Consider the following 21,055-nt stretch of genomic DNA (forward strand, 5'->3'; position numbering starts at 1 on the left):
GGAACATAGAAGTGACTAAAACAAATATAGTCACCACATCCAGGATCCTGTGGCCTGGGGAGGGAGACAGACATTCAACAAATGAGCAGGCATATAATTATTTAATCCAGCTGTTGCTAAGTGCTATCAAGACGAATGTGGGATGCACTGAGAACCTGTCACAGAGGAAGCTCACTAGCCTGCAGAGTCAAGAAAGATTTCGAGGAAATGACATTCAAGTTGAGACTTAAAGGATACACTGTTTCTATTGTCACCTTACTGCTGCTGCTAAATTGCGTCAGTCATGTCCGACTCTGTGTGACCCCATAGACGGAAGCCCACCAGGCTCCTCTGTCCCTGGGATTCTCCAGGCAAGAACACTGGAGTGGATTGCCATTTCCTTCTCCAATGCATGAAAGTGAAAAGTGAAAGTGAAGTCACTCAGTCGTGTCCAGCTCTTAGTGACCCCATGGACTGTAGCCTACGAGGCTGCTCCATCCATGGGATTTCCCAGGCAAGAGTACTGGAGTGGGGTGCCACTGCCTTCTCCGATTGTCACCACAGACAATAAATATTTGTTTAGGATCTATAACCTGGGTGGAATGTCTATGCACATGTACTTACAGAAAAAAACAGCTGCAGGAGGTACCATGCTTTAAGTACCAAATGAACAGAATGTACCTTATACAGATGTTTGGAATCCCCAAGGGTTAGAGACCGTCTTAGAAACATTTACATAAAATGAGATTTGAGCAGGGCCTTAACTGGAGAGGTAGAAAACTAAGACAAGGGAGGGAGAAAAGAGGCATTCCTGATAGGGGAAAATATAATATATGGGCAGAGCTAGGAAAAGGCAGGACAGATTTAGACAGGTTGCCTAAATCAAGGAGTGACATAGGAGGTAATTAAAGGTTTGGATCACAGAGGGGCTTGCTTTATCTTACATGGAATTTTCTTCCTTTTTTGAAGGAATGACTTTCTTAAAGACTCTCAAAGAAAGCCTTGGACCCCTCTTTACTGAAAAATAAAAAGGAAAAGAAGGAAATTGTATTCATAAAGTTGCATACAATTTCAGGGGTTCACCACAATACCCCTGAACTCCCATTTAGCATTCCCTGCTATAAGCAGGTAGCACTGAAAGGATGTGAGTAAAGGAAAGGTGGCATATTTCAAACTGTTTAGAAGCCTTCTAACTTGGCTGAGGGTTGGCAGCGAGGTCAACTGAGAAACTGTTGCAGGACAGTGCAAGCTGGAGCTCACACAGCCCTAAACTAACTCTAGGCATTCATTAATAAAGTCAACTAGTATTTAGTGAGAGCTCGCTCTGGGACAGGCCTAGTGCTCAGTGTTAATGAAGAAGATCAGATCACTGCTCTCAAGGAGCTCCAAGCTAGACAGGATGCGAAAGGTAAGCAGTCACAGATGTGGAGGGAATCAGAGCAGCAACAGATTGCCTTACCCAAAATTTATACAGCCCGTTCCGCAGAGAATCAAGTCAACATCTTTAATATCGCGTTCAAGGCACTTCACAAAGTAGCCATACCTCACCTTTCTGCTGTCATTTCCACTTAGGTCCCAACGACAGCTTCTGTCAACACACACCTGCATCCCGCAGGTCGACCACACTAGACTCTTTGACTGTCTTCTGAGACTGTTTTGCCTTTTCCTGCCTCTGTTCTGTCACTACCTTCCTCCCACCAGCTGTGTGTGGTCAAGTGCCTACCTAATATCCATGGCTTCCCTGGTAGCTCAGATGCTAAAGAATCTGCCTGCAATGCAGGAGACCCCGCTTCGAACCCTGAGTCGGGAAGATCCCCTGGAAAAGAAAATGGCAACCCACTCCAGTTTTCTTGCCTGGGAAATCCCATGAACAGAGGAGCCTGGCAGGCTACATTTCATAGGGTTGCAACGAGTTGGGAATGACTTAGCGACAAAACAACAACAAGGCCCAGCTGTGGTGTTTCCTTTGTGGCGTCTCCCTATTCATTCTGCCCTGAGTTAACTGTGTGCCTCAGTCTCCCGCAGTACTCACTAAGCTGGAGCAGGCAGGGTGTCCTCCTTTGATCTCATGCTGGGATGGGCCCAGTTTCCTGTACTGACAGGTGCTCAGTATACACACTGAACCAAAAGGCAACTGACTGGGGAGAGCACAGGGCCAAGGGAGAGTTGGGAGCCATCAGCCAAGCCTTAGTGGTTGGAATCAGAAAAGGTAACTTCCTGTTCACTTACTCCTGGAAGAATTCACCCTGCGGGGAGGGCGGAAGGTCGTCCCAGGCACACACCATCCACTTAGTAAATACAGGTTTAAAAATATAGGACATTCATATCCAGGCCACCTATTTATGATAGCTATTTATAATGAGAGCTTGGGGCTTCCCAGGTGGCGCTAGTGGTAAAGCACCCGTCTGCCAATGGAGGAGACTTAAGAGACTAAGGTTTGATTCCTGCGTTGGGAAGATTCCACGGAGGAGGCATGGCAACCCACTCCAGTAAGTATTCTTGTCTGGAGAATCCCCATGGGCAGAGGGTCTGGCGGGCTACAGCCCATGGGATCTCAAAGGGTTGAATACGACTGAAGCGACTTAGCACGCAGGCAACTCAGATCACCCTATTTATAATGATACCAGTTCCCACAAGCTGAGGATAAAGTCTACTCTCACAATGACCAGTTTTGGATGCGGACTTCCACACTTCCGCTGCTGCTGCTGCTGCTAAGTCGCTTCAGTCGTGTCCGACTCTGTGCGACCCCATAGAGGGCAGCCCACCAGGCTCCCCGGTCCCTGGGATTCTCCAGGCAAGAGCACTAGAGTGGGTTGCCATTTCCTTCTCCAATGGATGAAAGTGAAAAGTGATAGTGGATTATAATTGTTGTTTAATTATTAAGAAAAGAGCTTACTTGTAAAGGCCAGTTACACGACTTAGTCATCCTTGTAAGTCTTATAGTGAAAGTGAAAGTGATTATTAAGAAAAGAGCTTACTTGTAAAGGCCAGTTACACGACTTAGTCATCCTTGTAAGTCTTATAGTGAAAGTGAAAGTGAAGCTGCTCAGTCGTGTCTGACTCTGCGACCCTTGGACTGTAGCCCACCAAGCTCCTCCATCCATGGGATTCTCCAGGCAAGAATAGTGGAGTGGGTTGTCATTTCCTTCTCCAGGGGATCTTCCTGACCCAGGGATCGAACCCAGGTCTCCCACTTTGCAGGCAGACGCTTTAACCTCTGCGCTACCAGGGAACTCCTATAGGCCACCTAAATAACTCTTGCTTTTAATACTTTAACAACTGCCTGTGCAACCTCATTGAGCCATCACCTCACCTTTGTTTGGACTATCAAATACTCAGGACAGTGCCAAGGACGACTGAATTCTTTGGCTCGACCACAGTCGCAACAGGATGGGTGCACATTTCGTTCTTTCGGGTACGAGGGGATGCGGGTGCCTTTCCAGGCCAGCTGCGTGAAAGGAAGAAGCCGTGACTGACTGAGGTGCGTTAGGCAGACCACCCACCAGGGCGGTGCCAAGTCCCAGTCAGTGCCGCATCTCCTCAACTTTACTGAAGACGCGGCGGGGCTTCCTCCTGGCCCCCTAGTCTGCGCGGTGCTCTGCTCTCCAGCCTAGGAGGGCAGCCCAACGCAGGTGCGCAACGCTCTTTACGCGCAGTCTTCCCGCCCGGTATCCGGCCCGCCACCTCCGGGCCCCGCTCGCCCCCGCCGCCCGCCCCGCCCTGGGACCCACGACGGGCTGATGCGATTGGCCGAGGGCGGCGGGGGCGGGCCCGGGGCTCCCCGGGAGGCCGGGGGTTGGGGGCAAAGGCGGTGAAGGGGCTGACCTGGCGCACCCGGAGGGCTGGGTGCCGCGTGCCCCCGAAGACCCGACTGAAGCGCCAGGGCCGGCTCAGGATGAGGACGCGCTGGGCAACCCCTCGTCGTGCGGCAGAGCTGCTAATGCTGCTCCTCCCGGGCTTGGGGCTGGTGGAGCCCTCTGGCCGCTCAGGTAACCGCGGGCGCGTCCGCCGGCCAGCTGGCAGGCTAGGGACCTCGACGCCGCCCGGTCGGCCGACTGTTCTTGATTCGGGTTCGGCTGCGCGCCGGGGTCCTGTCACCTCTGCTGGACAAGTGAGCGGAAGGGAGGTGCGGGGAGAAGGCGCTCCGTTACCTTCCGGAGTCCTGGAGGAGCACGGAGTGGGAAGAGGAGGCGCAGGGCTTTTCTCGTGCGGAGGGCCTGGAGTCCACCGTAGGGGAGGCACCCCGAGTGTCTTTTCTGAACGAGTCTCCCGCGCCTTCCTCGTCCTTTCCTCTAAAATCTTGCTTCACTAGGGTTTAGAGCTTTCTCAACAGCCCCTTCACCCACCCACCCACCTCACGCCGCATCCCGCCGTCTCGGCCCTCCTTCGCCCCTTGATCACCTTGGCCACTCAGTGTCAAGAGGAGCTTTCCACCCACAGCGCCAGAATGAAACAGCGATTCTCTGACTTCAGTCTGTTCCTGGTGCCCGTCAAAAAGCCATGTCTTCTACAGTGACTATGGCCAAGACTCTGATATGATGCCCTCCCCCAATGCCTCGAGCAGTGACTCTTTCTTCTAATTGGCTTATCGGGCTCCAAACTTTTACCCCAACCTCCACCCCAGAGGTCGAAGTTCCCGCAGTGGAGCCCAGGTTGCTTGCCCAGAGACCTCTTGCCTCTCTCTCACTTGAGAAGCAGGACGAGGAGCAGACACCCTTCGCTGATGCTCTGAGTAGTGCCTGCCCCACCCCCACCCCTTGGCAGCACCCGGAGTTGGCTTTTAATCTCTCTTTCTGCCTTGGCAAAGGTGTACTGAGGACTTTGTTTCTTAGTCTGGCTGCTTCACAGATAATTAGTGAGCTGTCCCCACCTACCACTTCTGTCATCATGTCAGAATGAGGAAGTAAAAGTTGGTCAAGGGAGTTTTTGAAAAACTTCAGTTTGCTTATGGTATTTACTTTCTTTGCAGTTAAACTGAGTTACTGTCTGATTGTTGAGATCATGAGTAGCATCATCTTATGTCAAGAACTTTATCGCTGACCTTGTTTTGATTCACCCTTCTGCATTCTTCTTTGATCCCCCCATATTGGAAACTACCAAAAGGCCTTTATTGCTGTGAGAATTCTGTTCTGCCTACCCCCATAATCCAGGGAGAAAATTATCATGGCAGCAGCTAACTGTAATGGAAACACACTAGCCTTTCAATCACTAAACTTGGCTTCCACGTGCATTTGCTTTATTTTATCTCTTTTGTCTCCCCCACAGAACTCAAGATTTTCTTAATTTCTGCCATCTCTGCAATTCCTGGCCTCTCTCATCAATCAAGAGCAAAGAGCTCGAACTTAATGCCATTCTTCTTGCAGGAGGTCCTCAAAGGTGTTTGTTTTCCTGCATCCTTCCCCACCTTGAGCGCCTGCTCTGGTCAGACTTGTGGCCCTATTGAGGGAAGCACTGGGATTTTGAAATCTCAGCCATTTGGGTAGCTTGTTTGGCACTATGTCAGCTTCAAGATGCTGGTGATGGTGTGTGCTTCATCACATGTGTGCAGCTAGGTTTGTGCAGGCGGTCTCCAATACTCAGATGCAGGGGAAGTACTTCTGTGTCCTTGGGAGGATGCCAATTGCTTAGTTAGCTTTTTTGCCTCCTTGGAGGGCTAGCAGCTTGAAGTACATTAATTCTTAAGAGACTTCTGAGGTTTTCATCAGCCCACACCACCCAATCTGAACTCCATGACTTTCTGACTCCTAGTACATTGCTCTGGACCCAACCATCACTTTAGGACTGTTTTTGAACTGGCAAATCCAGACTTCTGGGTCTCTCCTAGTGTACACTCTGCACATATAGTAGCAGCTCCACAAAATGCTTAACAGTGTGGACTCAGGAAGTTCCCCTGAAACTAAAAAAGTTGCAATCTTCATCCATCTTGCCTTCCAAAACCATCTCCTCTCCATATGTCTGTGGGTTACAAAATGTTAAGGCCCAGTTTCCCTTTGGAATGTGCAAAGCTCTTTGGTTTGGGTCTTGTAACACAGGAGTTACTTAACAATCAGACAATAAGAAAGAGCTTTCCTGTGATGGTCTAAAAATTCATTTTCAATTTATGATAATGCTACATAGCTATTTCCTCTTAAACATCAGTAGAATGTTTATATAAAATGAAACATTTAAAAAAGTGCTCTAGGGATGATGAGGTGATGAGGCTTCTTTTCATCAACCTCTGTCTTTTAGACTTGTCTCAATATTGTATTTGTAGGTAAATATTAAAATTCCCTTTAGGGCCAGTATAAAGTGAATAAGATGCAATATAAGGCTATCAGTAAAGAATCTGTTTTATAAATTGCTCTGTAATCACCATTTCAAAGTATAATACATTTCTGATATATTTCATAGACCCTTATTTAACAAATTTTTAAAATTATTTTCACATTTTTCAGACCTCCCCCACCCCAACCTACTTTCCCAATAGGGTCACAAGACTGGAGCAGAGTGAACAGCTTGTTTGTAAGGGTAAAGAAAGATATGAGGAACTATCATGAGACTACAAGACTCTCCCTAGGTTATATATTATGTATGAATGCTTACACATTATATATGAAGACTAATGACAAGTTTCCTTAAATCATATCAATAATTAATGTATTAGCTAAGTGATCACTATTGGTGTCAAGCATTAATATTACATATGTGGTTAAAAGATAGATTTAGAATGAGACAAGTATCTACAATCATAGATGTTAGAAGCTTGGCAACTCCTTTTCAACATAGCTACTCCACACCTCTCCTATAGTCTTTCAGAATTTCTACAATCTTGTTAAGTCCATGGGTGTCCTAGAAGTTAAACATATATTAAATGAAAGTGAAAGCATTAGTCACTCAGTCATGTCTGACTCATGGAACCCTCTACTGTAGTCCATGGAATTCTCCAGGCACGAATACTGGAGTGGGGAGCCATTCCCTTCTCCAGGGAATCTTCCCTACCCAGGGATTGAACCTGGATCTCCTACATTGCAGGTGGATTCTTTACTGTGTGAGTTACCAGGGAAGCAAATGGGAAAGGGTAAATTTTTTTTCTCTTCCAGAGTACTTATAAGGCAGCACTGTCACCTAAGTGCACATGCCCAGTGGAATTCAAATGACCTAAAATGCTACTGGCATGATGTAATAAAGTTGTGGACATCTGTTCAAAAACAATATGCAGTGAACTTAGCAGAGCCCTGTAAAGCCTGCAAGGCTAGGAAAACTGAATTAGTGGAAGCACAGAGTGTTAGCACTGGAAGTAACTTAGATTTTTATACTCTACTGCTTTCATCTCACATTTGGAGATGAGAAGACCCAGAGGAGATTAACTGAATTCCCCAAGGTGTCCCAGCTAACCAGAAACAGAGGTAGATCTTCAGTCTAGGACCCCTAACTCCTTAATCTACTGCTCTCGCCACTGTTCTAAGCGCTGTAGCTAATCCATTAGATTCTGCAAAGGCAACTTGGAAAATCTTGGGTCAAAGAGCACAGAGCAAAGTGCTCAGGAAGGAGAGCAGGGAGATTACAGAGCAGGAGAGGGGAAGACCCAGCAGGGGTGCACTGCCCACTCTCCCGCAGAAGCCGACTCCTTTGCTTCTGCTACAGTACCTAATACTTGGGAGCACAAGAGAGGTGAGAGGGAATAGATTGGCAAAGAGCTGTATCATAGTCTGATAATCTTCTGAGATAATATGTTTTCCTTTTTTTGTGTGTGTTCATAAGGTAGGGAACAGCAGAGTGATGTCAAAGAAGAATGAGGGATGGAAGCTGCTATTCAAACAGATCTAACTGCAATCCTAGGCAGTATTTTAAAATAGCAACTTGAAAGTGGAAATAGCTTAAGGTTTTAAACGATTTTGTTCTTGCTGTTCCTGTTATTTCTCTTGGTGCTGCTACTGCTATTTAAAACAAGCAAAAATTCTGTCCAGAGTTCAAACTGGAATTGAACTTAATCATATAGGCGTTATTTGCATAGTGAAATTTCCCCTCCAGTCCTTAGTATAAGAATTTTTAACTCTGCAAGCCTATGAATTATTATTAGAAAAGGTGTTTAGTGTTAGTAAAACCACTGAATGTGACGCTGGCATCAAAATGAAAGTACCTTTTGGGAACTAAAAATTTACAGCTCCTTTTCCAGAACCCTTTGGTTCATTGACAAAGATTGCTTACATTTGTCTAAACTGCTTCAGGTCATCAACATGTTCTGTGCTATAGCTTCACAAAATGTTCCTTTGTAAAAACACTGACCAAATTGTACTATTGTAATTTGCTATAACAGATGTGAATCTTGCTCTACAGACTCAGTCCTGTGGCCACTGTTGAGTTTTCCAAATTTAATCAGACACATTAATGTCATGTAATAATTACCTTGCTAAAGTAGCCGAAGTGCAAGCAGGACAGAATTGTGTCCTGAAAAAGCTCAGGATATTTGTCATTGACTACAGGCTACTTATCTAAAGAAGCTCTAAGGAGCTTCTTCATCTCATTAAATAAGGAGGATATCTCACTGAATGACAATAACAAATATGTATACTATTCTAAGTGTTTTACATGTATGAGCTCCTTTTATCCTTACATCCACCCTGTGAAGTACTGTTTTACAAAGGAGAAAGCTGATGCACAGCAGGTAAATGACGCCCTGATCACACGGCAAATAATAGCAGAGCAAACTATTAATATAAAGCCAAGCAAACTGGCCCCAGAGCCCACGCTCTTAATCCTACACTGAACTGCCTCTCTGGCCACCACTGTCCTCCAACCTTGTGTAGAACATTACAGTTTATACAGCTGGGAGGATGTTAACAGTTTGGGGGTGCTCAGACTCACTCTCCTTAGCAAGCAGGGCCAAGGCACATCGGCCACATAATTCAGGACCCTGAAGTGTCTTTTCTGCCTGTCTTGTCTCAGGTAATGATCCATTCACCATTGTCGATGAAAACACAGGCAAGTGCATCACGCCGCTGAACGACTGGATAGTGGCAAAGGACTGCGACGAAACCAAGGACATGTTGTGGAAGTGGGTGTCCCAGCATCGGCTCTTTCATTTGCAGTCCCAGAAGTGTCTTGGCCTAGATATTACCAAACCCACAGATTCCTTGAGAATGTTCAGCTGCGACTCCAATGCCATGCTGTGGTGGAAATGTGAGCATCACTCTCTCTACGGGGCTGCCCAGTACCAGTTGGCTCTGAAGGATGGACACGCCATAGCAAGTACAAATTCATCAGATGTCTGGAAGAAAGGAGGCTCAGAGGAAAACTTGTGTGCCCAGCCTTACCGTGGTGAGTACTGAAGAGGGACTCTGACTTATTTGCTGCTGTATTTGGTGCAGGTGGCCTTGAACGTGTACCTCTGATCACACTTAGAGTCATACACTGGTGAGTCAAGTGACCTGGCCTCTAGTTCCAGGCCCTGAGTAGTAACGTTGAGCTGCTTCTATGAGGCCAGTGCTATTTGCCCACTTCCACAGGGAAGGGTAGGAGAAGTTAGGTGCCTCGTCAGAGGTCTCACAGCCATTCTGTGGCATTTGGGGGTTTGAAATCTCTCTGATGCCTGAGCATATGTACTTTCCATGATAACATCCTGAATTCCAGAGAAAAGAAAATGTTAGAGTAACTGGAAGTCCCCTACACAGGATAAAAGTCAAATAACCTAATAAGGTTGACTCCATTCTACATTAAAAATCAAGAAGAAAGAGGAAAAAAAAAAAGGAAATGAATTTTTTTCTTGTCTGCAGATTTGCATGTAATGGAAAAACTTCAAGAGTATTATGTGGCTTAATTTTTTATTTTGGCATGGCTATCACACTGTATTTATGATTCAGTATTATAAGAGTAGACTTTTTCTTCAGTTGCCTCCAAAGTAAGTATATGAATACAAATCTTCCTCTACTTACAATGTTGTTTTGTCCCAGTAAACCCATCATAAATTGAAAATATCCTAAGTTGAAAATGCATTTAACACACTTGTAATGAATATCATAACTTAGCCTGGCCTGCCTTAAATGTGCTCAGAATGCTTACATTAGCCTACAGTTGGGAAAAGCCACCTAAAACAAAGCCTGGCCTATTTTATAATCACATGTTGACTACCTCTTGTAGTTTATCGAATACGGTACTGAAAGTGAAAAACAGAATGGTTGTGTGTCAGTTGTTTTACCCTCGTGACTGTGTGGCTGACTGGGAGCTGTGGCTGCTGCTGCCCAGCATCAGAGGGAGGACTGTACCATGTATTGCTAGCCCAGGAAAACATCAAAATTCAAAGTACAGTTTCACTGACTAGATATCACTTTCATACTATCACAAAGTCAAAAAGTTGTATGTCATACCATCGTATGTCTGGACCTGCCTGCTTTGCCTTTGGGGGCACTGATCATGAACTTTGAGTCTAGAGACTTGGTTATAATGAATTTTTGAGTTTAAAAAGAAAGTAGATTTATCTTTTAAACCTCCAAATGTAAATTAGCTCTCATGCAAGCAAATCTTTTCCCATTATGTTGCTCTAAATTATATCAAATGTAGAATGTGTGGGTATCTATATACATTTGTATATATTTCATTATATTATCTTTGTCTTACTTGTTATCTCATGTGTGCTCTTCTTTGTAAATTTACATAGCTTTACAGAGATTTTTTCTTCTTCTCTTAAGCTAAATTTGGCCTCCCATCTTTTTTGTACCTGAACAGGTTTTTCTCCTGGAGAAACCACCTCTTTCCATTTTCTAGTGAGGGTGTAGCAGCTTCCGAGATGTCAGGTTCTGCTGTTATGGGAAATGTCAGAGAATCAGAGATGGGGTTTTCCTTTTCTTCAGTCCTCAACCCTTGAGTAGTTGAAAAGTCTGCTTCTGCTAGCCACCTTCCTCCTAACCTTAAAAAGCAATTGCTTTTTGGATACCACTTTAAAAATGGCAAGCTTAAATTTTGTGCTACAAAGCCTTTCTCTCACTTGGCAGCCAAGAGAAAACATGGAACCATGCAAATTGCCTTTTGAACTGGATTTAACTTGTTTCATTATATTTGTTCAAAGATCAGAAACAATAATTTTCTTGGCTGGGCTCCTTCTGTCTTCTGCTCCTAACTGAGGGACATAGTTGTAATTATAAATCCCCTCAGTCCTCCAAATGCCTTCATTTCAATGTAACTAGTTTTCTTTATAATCCTATGTGTTTTATTTTACACATTTATGTTTTTCTGAGAAGGGGCTCACACGTTTCACACGGCTGCCAAAGTTATCAGTGGCACAAAAGAGGTTAAAAACCCACCTAGGGCATCACCCCAGAGAAAGCTGAACAGTGCTCACCAGCAAGAGCCCACAGGCTGTATTTGACCTTACCAAATACAGTATTTTAAACACTAAATATCCAACTAAGAAACAAGACAAGATGCATGTAGTCCTGACTTATCAGCATATATCTTGAGTTTTCATTTGCACTGACGCCAGGGCCAAACTTGCCTCTTCTCCATTCCTCTCCAGGTGACTGGTACCATCCAAGTTGCATGTCAGAAATCTACAAGTCACCCTAGAGTTCCTCTGCTCTTCTCTCCCACCATTCAAAAGTAGTCAGATATTAAGTCCTGGCAATTTTACTCTTTTAAAATTTTGTAGTCCCTTCTTGTTCTTGGGTTGGAGACTGATGTCTTAAGTTAGAGACTTTCTCTAGATGTGCTCTCTCAAACTTCTCATCTTGGACCCCACCCCCTCCTTCTTGTCTAATTGTACAGAATAAGAAAGATAAGATACCAGAGTCCAACAAAGTGAAGTTCAAGGTAACCCAGCTTGTTACGGCAAAAACCAGGATGACATTCCCCAAATATAGCTTCTTTACTTTTCCCTTGGCTTCTGCTATATAATTTTTTTTACTTCTAATATAAAAACATTTATCTGTCATTATGTTCTGGGTTGCCTCTCTCCTCACCCCCATCCTGTGTGAGCCATGCTCCTCTCAGAAAAAAATTTCACTGTATAAATTTGATGAATTAATTGCTCTTGACTGGCATCCACATATGCATTTATATCATGAAGATATCTTGGCCTCACACTAGCACGCCTCAAGTTTTGAATGTTTGGTGAATCACGCAGAGGAAGTAGACTTTCAGTGGTGGGGAACCTGTAGAAGTGTCTGAATTCTAAGCAGCTTAGAAGTCTGCCAAGCTCTTTAAATATTGAAGCTGTTTTTTTCTTTTGCTACCAAAGAGGTTAATGTTAGTTTTCTATGTAAGCATCTCATCGCATAGATGTGTGCCTATTGCAGAGTAAGATGTGGTTTAAAGGCTGCCAACATCGGAAATTCATACATTCAAAGGGTATCTTAGGAAAGCCTGTCTCTCTGGGGAGATCCAATAACATCAAAGAATGTGTAAGAATAAAAGTCTTAGTGAGTAATTAGCATAATTTAGCTGCTGCTGTTGTGGTTGTTATATGCTTATCATTCTTCAAAATGTATTGTGAACAGCAGAGCTTTTTAATTGAAGCCCAGCTTTGAGCTATGACACTAACTTGAGGCCTGAGAAGGCAGCCGTTGATATCACACGTTGTCCTTATATGTCAAGGACTCAAGGAGAGAGCCAGTTCCGATCCCTGTCACAGCTGAATGACTGAATGTTTCACTTAACAACTCTGCAAAAATGGGGATTTCACAGACAAGTGTAATACTTGCCCCACTGATCTTGTGGGCTTATGGGAAAGAGCAAGTGAAAGCATTTTTACAAGTTTTACTAAAAAAGAAAACCCTCATGATTCTACAAATCATAGTCATTGTGCTTACGGACTCTCCTTTTAAGTGCTGTGATATGGGAAGAGAAATCAGTCATGTGCTGCTGGGAGTTTTGTTATGGTTAAAAATAAAAGGTAGATAATAAGTAGAATCCTTATAAAATATAAGGTCAAATTGCTCTTTAACCAAAGTATACCATTCAAAAGCATTTATATGTCAGAGGAAAACAAAACCAAAATCCTTAAAAGATTGTTTGCAAATAAAAACATCTACATTATTTTCTTGTACTGCTGCTTAATACATTCTAAACTGTTAAGCCTCACATTTCATTAAACAAGCAATTGAGAATAATAAGGAATGTGGAATCAAATTCTATCTTAAACACCCTTTTAAGCAAATCTATGAGACATTTTGAGGGACCCAACTAGCATGGTAAATGATGATAAAATCTGATTATTATCCTCTACATATAATAGTCATTATTTGATCTGATAACAACCATGGTTTTAAACAAATTATGGAAAAGGTGACCCAAATAGTTATAGGGTTAGCTGTTCTATAAGACACCTCTCCAAAGAACTGTTACCAACATAAGTATTTAGCACTTCTTCTGGCATTTCCATGTATATTTGAGGTTGGAATTGTTCTTCAGTTCCTCTCCATGTACCAGGGAGAAATTGTTGACAGGAAAGGCTAGTTCTGCTACCTTGCTGGCCACCAACTGGTTCCGTGACTGCCCTGCTGACTCTGGTTCTTCTTTCATAACCTGAATTACCATGTCCTATCCCTCTCCAAGAGACTGCTGAGAAACTCAGCAGCCTATTCTCCTACTTCCTCAAAACTCTCAGCTTTGATTCTACCACCAGTCTGTAACAGTGGAGCTATTTGTGCATCTCTCTGACTCCACAGTCGGTTTCAAAGCCCACACCCAGCCTCAGTGATTCCAAGATATTTTGCTGGCCTCACTCTTACTAAAGAAAATAGAATGTAGGTTTCCTCTCAAGCAGACACCCCTTTTGGTGACTTTCTCTGCCATCCAGAGTAGTCAGTTTATCCTTACGTGATAAAGCCAGGATCTTTTAGCTCCTCATCACATCACAATAAATGAAGCTTTACCTGATCATCTCACTGAATCTCATGAACAACCCTATGAGCTGATATCATTATTCCTAATTTTCAAATGCAGAAACTGAGACTGATAGAGGTTGGAGAGCTTGCCCACAGCCACACAGTTGGGCAGGGAGGGAGCCAGCATCTGTGCTCTGAATTGCCACATGGTGCAGCCCGCCTAGATACTGGGTTCTCATAAGTATGAAAACATCTTTCAAAACGGTTTTAGAAGGTAGTTAGCTAAAGCTGAGTATCTAGTTTTTAACTCTTCTTTCCTCTACTTTCTCCCCAACCCACAGAGGTCTATACTAGAGATGGGAACTCTTTTGGGAGACCTTGTGAATTTCCCTTCTTAGTTAATGGAACCTGGCATCATGAGTGCATTTTTGATGGAGATCGCAGTGGGCCATGGTGTGCAACCACCTTAAATTATGAATATGATCAGAAGTGGGGCATCTGCTTACAACCAGGTATGTATGGGCTGGTGAACTTTGTAGGTGGAAAGAAAAGGATACTGTTCCTATGTGGCAAAGGGGAAAGGGAAGACTCCCATGATTACTCAAAAATGACAGCAACAGATATCCTAGAGAAGGAGTGTATATTTGAGGGAAGACAGGGAAGTCGTGTGTAGCTAAGAACTTACTTTTAGAAGTGAGCCAGGAAGAGAACCAAGACAGGATGCTGTCACTGAAGGCAGATGATGAGGAAGTCTGCTGTACCACAGATACTTCAGGAAGAGGACCAGGCCACTTCCGGGCTATTGCCAGGAGCAGTCAGGAAAATTGCTAGTGGCCTTAATAGAACAGTTTCAAAATTAAGAAATATTTTTTAATGGCCAATAAGTTAAAAGCATCAACAGTAAATAGAAAGGAAAAAGCTCCAGTAATAGTAATGGTTATTACTTATAGCAGCAATAGTTATCTCTTGGCCCTGCCAAGTATCAGGTGCTATTCTAAGTACTCAACCTTTATTAACTCATTTACTCTATACACAGTTTTGTAAGGTAGGTACTATTATTTATCCTCATTTTGTTGTTGTTGTTTAGTTGCTAAGTCCTGTCAGACTCTTTTGTGACCCCATAGACTGTAGCGCTCCAGGCTCCTCTGTTCATGGGATTCCCCAGGAAAGAATATTGGAGTAGGTTGCTTTTCCTTCTCCAGTTGATATTCCCGACCCAGGGGTGGAACTTGGCTCTCCTGCATTGGCAGGTGGATTCTTTACCACCGAGACATCTGGGAAGCCTATGTCCCCATATTACAGATGAGCAAAGCGAGGCACAGGAAAGTTAAATCAATTGCCTAAGGTTACATAGATAATAAATTTCAGAGCTAGAATTCAGATTCAGCTCTGGAGTCCTTGCCTCAAACAACTACATTATCCTGCCTTATTCAGTAGTGAGTCTGATGAAATTAGTAATGCTGATCTCTCCTTAAGAGAAGCTGAGCTTCAAAATGTAGAGTCCTAAGCAACTTGAAGAGATTATGTCAAGCCAATCATTCTCAAACTTCAGGTTGCAACAGAATTATTTGGAGAGTTTGTTACAATACAGATTTGTGGGGCCAACCTCCAGAAATTGTAATTTGGTAGATTTTGGATGGTATCCAAAACTTTGCAGTTTAGTGAGTTCCCAGATAATGCTGATGATGGTCTGGGGACCACACTTTAAGAATTACTTTTCTAGGTAGAGGCAAAGGCTTTTCAACACTTAGAACTTACTGAAAGATAAAAAGCCAACATTTACTCCACCTGTAATTGATGACAAGCTGGGTTCGGTCAACCAGGCACCAATTTTATTTCAGTCTTACTATAGTTTGGATCATGGGCTCCCCATTGCAGCGGTAAAGAATCCACCTGCAATGCAGGAGCCATAGGAGACACAGGTTCGATCCCTGGGTCAGGAAGATCCCTTAGAGGAGGGCACCCATTCCAGTATTCTTGTCTGGAGAATCTTGGACAGAGGAGCCTGGTGGTATACAATTCTTAGGGTTGCAAAGAGTTGGACGTGACTGAAGCGACTTAGCCTAGCACAAAGTCTGGATCAGAAACTTTAGGGATTGTGGAGAGGCTTAGACGTTATTCAGAGCAAACCCTCATTTCTCAGGTGAGGAGCAGCAGACCTAGATTGATGAAATAGCCTGTCAGTGTCAGACCGTATTTGTGTGGAGCCTGGTAGATCTCCCAGGATTCTGACCTTCATTTCCCAGTGTGTTCCACCTTGTTCATTCCCCATCCCATTCCACCTTGCTGCCTTGACTGACGTGTGTCTTGGTGCCTTTAGCCTACTTTGGATGAAAGCGGGAGTTGTCAGTGCATTCATGTGCCTCCCTTTCTACAGAAGTGAGATTGTGAGTTTCTCAAATCTGAGGACTGCTAAACCATAGAGATTGTATTTTACAGCAAATAATACATTGCCATCCTGCTGAAATCGTCCAGATTTACAAGTGTTTTGCCTTAGTGATAAAAAAAGAACCTTTAGGTAATGCACTTGCAAATCCACCTACTTTGTTTTTACCAAATGTCACAACCACCTCTATTGTGGTTTAGGACATTCAGAAGTGGCTGAAGAAGCAGTGTATGCCATTCGGAAGATCAACAACACCAGAGTTAGACAACTGTACTCTGGTTATAGCTCTGCTGCTAATGTCCCTAGATCCTTGTTCCTATCTGTGAAATGAAGACATTACACAAAATGATCTCTAAGGGCCCTTCCCGCTTGAGGGTCCATAAGTATAACTGGTTATGGGAGACCCTTTGGAAGAACCCACGTGAAGCCAGGGATACACTTAACGTAAGCTCTGTTGGTTTTTCCTTCTTGTTGGGAGCACATGGAGGCCCTGAGTATATTTTTGAACTAGTTGTATCAAGACCTACATATCTGTCCTGGAAAGAGCTTGAAGGTTCTTCATCTGAAGTTATCATGTTCTTTAGATATTTGTTGAAGAAAAATGATATTCACAATGTACATGTATATTTATATGTACATATATAGTCTTCCCAGGTGGCGCTAGTGGTAAAGAATCTGCCTGCCAATGCAGGAGACACGGGAGACATGGATTTGATCACCAGGTTGGGATGATCCCCTGGAGGAGGAAATGGCAACCTACTCCAGTATTCTTGCCTGGAAAATTACATGGGTAGAGGAGCCTGGTGGGCTACAGTCCATGGGGGTCACAAAGAGTCAGACATGACTGAGCACACACACACATGCACACATATGTACATACAGACATATAGTGCATATATAATGTTAGTTCTGTAAGATTAGTCATATATTACATCATCTTTTAAAATATAAGGAGAAACTAGACTGAGTTTTGCAAATAAGGTATCACTACGCGTTAAATCTTAGGCACTTAAGCATTGTCTAAACACACACACATGCAAGCACGTTCAGTGGTTTCACTGCAGAACATGGGCAAACCCCTCTTTAGTCTGATACCATCTTCAAGTGAGCCGAGGGGTTGAACACAGGTGAAGACTCCTGTTTTTAGGCAGAGAGTAGGCGTGGGCTAAAATGTGACATTATAACCAATGGGGTTATATAAAAGGAGAGTAGAAGCTAGAAGCAGCATGGAAGCTTTAACTAGTCTAAGTCATTTCCTGTCCTGTGAGTTTGGTTTTTTCATCTAACCAAAGAATCAAAATCTTGTCTAGTACAACAATGACAGCCTCAATCTTAGCATATCTTAAGAGTATGCAAATTGAATGGCAGTATTTGTAAGTACTCTTAGTAATAGACAACATTATGCCCTTATTTTATGATCACTGACATATCTTTTTATCAACAGAAAGTGGCTGTGAAGATAATTGGGAAAAGAACGAGGAGATTGGAAGTTGCTACCAATTTAATATTCAGGCAACTCTTTCTTGGAAGGAAGCTTACGTTTCATGTCAGAATCAAGGAGCTGACTTACTGAGCATCAACAGTGCTGCTGAGTTAACTTATCTTAAAGGTAGGTTTAAAGAGAGGGGATATATGTATACCTATGGCTGATTCATGTTGAGCTTTGACAGAAAATAACAAAATTATGTAAAGCTATTATCCTTCAATAAAAAATTTTTTTAAAAAGTAGGTTTAAGTTGCTTGTGGTAGAGCAAATTGCTGAGATGGTAAAGGTGCTGTCTTCTATTTTCATGTCTAGGTATGTTGCTTTCTTCTATATTTCTCTGTCTTTTCCTGGGATTTAACACCAAAGCCCCCAAGTGAAAAAATACTGAATATAATCCTATTCAGTCCATTGAAAGTGCATCTCATGATAAAGACCAAGAGAGGTAAATATTCGGAAAACAAGGTGAGGTAGCAAGATTAAACTGCTAACTGAAGCCTAAATGAAAGGATCTGAAAAAAGGTGAACATTAAATACTTTGAACATTGAACAGTAGAGAATTTGAGGAGAGTGGAGAAGACTGTTGAGTCGAAGTAGATCACCTCAGTAAAAAACTTCACATTTACATCCATGGATTCAACCAACTGTAGATTGTATAGCTCTATAGTATGTATTTAGTGAAAAGAGTCGACATGTAAGTGGACCAGCATGGTTCAAACTCATGTTTTTCAGGGGGCAACTATAAATTAATCATCATTACAAGTATTTTTATCCCCACTTACAGATTAGGAATCAATGTTTAGAAATAATACACCCAACATCCCAGAGCTATGAAGTATCAGAATTGGAATTTGAATTTCAACATATATATAACTCCAGAACCCTTACTTATTTTTTTTTTCTTTCTTTTTTTTTTTTCCCTTACTTCTTTACTGTAGTATTTACTCCTCTTTCATCCCTTTCTTTGTTTTCATCATTAAAAACCTACTGGACTTTTACATTCCCATCCACAATGTATGAGGCTTTCCTTTTCTCTACATCTTCTCCAACATTTTTTGTTTCTTGCCCATTTGATAACAGGCATGAGGTGATATCTCATTGTAGTTTTGATTTGCACTTCCCTAATAACTACTGATGTCAAATATCTTTAATATGTTTGTTGGCCATCTATCTATATGTCTTCTTTGGAACAGTGTCAATTCAGATCCTATGCCCATTTTTAAATTGGGTTGTTTGGTTTTTTGTTTTTGAAATGTATGAGTTCTTTGTATATTTTGAATATTAACCCCTTATAGGATAAATGATATGCAAATATCTTCTCACATTGGTAGTTGTGTTGGTAATTTCCTTTGCTGTGCAGAAGCGTTCTGGATTTATATAGGCGAGTTTGTTTACTTGTGCTTTTGCTTCTTTTGCCTAAGGAAATATATCCAGAAACATTCTAAGACTGATGTCAGAGAACATACTGCCTATGTTTTCTCCTAGGAGTTTTATGGTTTCAGGTCATAGATTCAGATTTTGAATCCATTTTGAGCTGATTTTTTAATATGGTACAAGACAGTGGTCTAGTTTCATTCTTTTGCACATGGCGCTGTCCAGTTTTCCCGATACCATTTATTGAAAGGACTATCTTTTCTCCATTGTATGTTCTTTGTTATAAATCAGTTGCCCATATATGCATGGCTATATTTCTGAGCTCTCAATTATGTTCTTTTGATCTGTGTGTCTGTTTTTCCTGCCAATACTATACTGTTATAATTACTCTAGCTTTGTGATATAATTTGAAATCAGGGAGTGGTTACCTCCAGCTTTGTTTTTTTTCTCAGGATTGCTTTGGTTATTTGGGGTCTTTTGTTGTTCCATATGAATCTTGTTTGTATAAAATTTTGTTCTATTTCTATGAAAAACATCACGGAGAGACCTTGAGAGTGTTATATTGTGTGAAATTAGTCAGACATATAAAGACAAGTACTGTATGGCTTTACTCATGTGACATATTTAAATAAACAAATACATAAACAAGCAAAACAAAAACATAGAGAACAGAATAATGGTTATAAGATGAGAAGCAGGAAGAGAAGTGGGTGAAATGGCTAAAAGTGGTGAAGTGGCTAAAAGAAGTCAACTATATACGAACAGATGGAAACTAAAATTTGGTGGTGAGCACGCCACCAAATATAGAAGTTGAAATATAATGTTGCACACATGAAACTTATGTTATAAACCAGTGTAACCACAAAAAAAGTCTACTGGTCTTCTGTCATGGTTTTTGGCTTAAACTTTATTCAGATCTCTTTCTTATTCTTTTAACCCTTTCTTGTGTTATTCAGAACTTGAATAATCAGATCTCTTGAATGGAAATCTGTCAAAGAAACATAATTTTGGCTACTGTTAGGCAATGGAATTCTATTCCAGACCCCGCTGAAAACTTACAAAAAATACTGTTGAGAATTAAAAGTGTCAATAAATTTGTCTCCCAGAATACTGACATTTGGAAGCTAATGGCTTCTGTGAGGGAAAAAGTTGTCAAAGTGTGACTGTCAACACCAGTCCAAACAGTCTAATGATGCATTTGAAGGAATAAATGTTGCAGGATTTCTTTATGCATCAATTTTCTTTAATAACAAGTAAAAGAGGATAATGAGTTATGGATTCAGTTGTCTGCTGTCCCTGGCCACACACTCCCCACAATTTTTTGCTTATCAGTAATGTCAGATGCACAGTCCTTTCTAATTTTCCAAGCTTCTTTTTCACTGTGAGTGCTCAATATGCCTAATTATGATTGCTGATTTCCTAAGACCTAAGAAAGCTGTACTTTGACATCTGAAGCTCAGAGTAACCAAATCTGAAGCATTTCTTGAAATTTCTGTTAATATTGTGTCCCTTCCCTGAAAACTAGCAGGTATAAACAGTGGACTGGGAATAGTGAGGCCCACAAAAGGGCTTCCCAGGTGGTGCCAGTGGTAAAGAACTTGCCTGCCAATGCAAGAGACACAAGAGATGTGGGTTTCATCCCTGGATTGGGAAGATCCCCTGGAGAAGGGAATGGCAACCTGCTCCAGTTTCTTGCCTGGAAAATTCCGTGGACAGAGGAGCCTGGCAGGCTATGGTCCATGGGGTCGCAGAGTCAGACACGACTGAGCGACTGAACACACAACACACACACTAAAGTGAGTCAGAAATTTGTGATCAAAGTGCTTGGTCTAGTCAGGGAAATAAGAGTTGTACAGACACAAATATAGTGGGGAATGTTATTCCCAAATGACCTCTGGGTTTGGTAGCTAGTGGTTGGATGGGACTAGGGAATTTGCTGACAGAAATAAAGTAGGATCATCCCTCTTGAAGATAAATCCCACACAGTCTAAAAGAGCATTCTTTCTTCTCTGTGCCTGTTCTGCACCTAATTAGTGT

The 21,055-nt window shown here is 42.4% G+C and overlaps 1 protein-coding gene across 2 annotated transcripts in view; it reads left to right on the plus strand.

The window, feature by feature from the left end:
• The first annotated feature begins 3,808 nt into the window (after positions 1 to 3,808).
• The window catches only part of LOC129646389 (lymphocyte antigen 75-like), a 123,500-nt gene continuing 106,253 nt past the window's right edge, over positions 3,809 to 21,055 (plus strand). The window contains exons 1-4 of one of the 2 annotated variants that reach the window (XM_055572455.1): positions 3,809 to 3,968; positions 8,905 to 9,276; positions 14,117 to 14,287; positions 17,606 to 17,770. In XM_055572455.1, the coding sequence (XP_055428430.1) occupies positions 3,875 to 3,968; positions 8,905 to 9,276; positions 14,117 to 14,287; positions 17,606 to 17,770 (802 nt within the window). In that variant the 5' untranslated portion in view covers positions 3,809 to 3,874. The remainder of the gene's footprint in view (positions 3,969 to 8,904; positions 9,277 to 14,116; positions 14,288 to 17,605; positions 17,771 to 21,055) is intronic. The other variant, XM_055572456.1, reaches the window with a different exon arrangement.

The sequence above is a fragment of the Bubalus kerabau genome, chromosome 3, assembly GCF_029407905.1.
Source record: "Bubalus kerabau isolate K-KA32 ecotype Philippines breed swamp buffalo chromosome 3, PCC_UOA_SB_1v2, whole genome shotgun sequence".
In the NCBI taxonomy this organism is placed as follows: domain Eukaryota; kingdom Metazoa; phylum Chordata; class Mammalia; order Artiodactyla; family Bovidae; genus Bubalus; species Bubalus kerabau.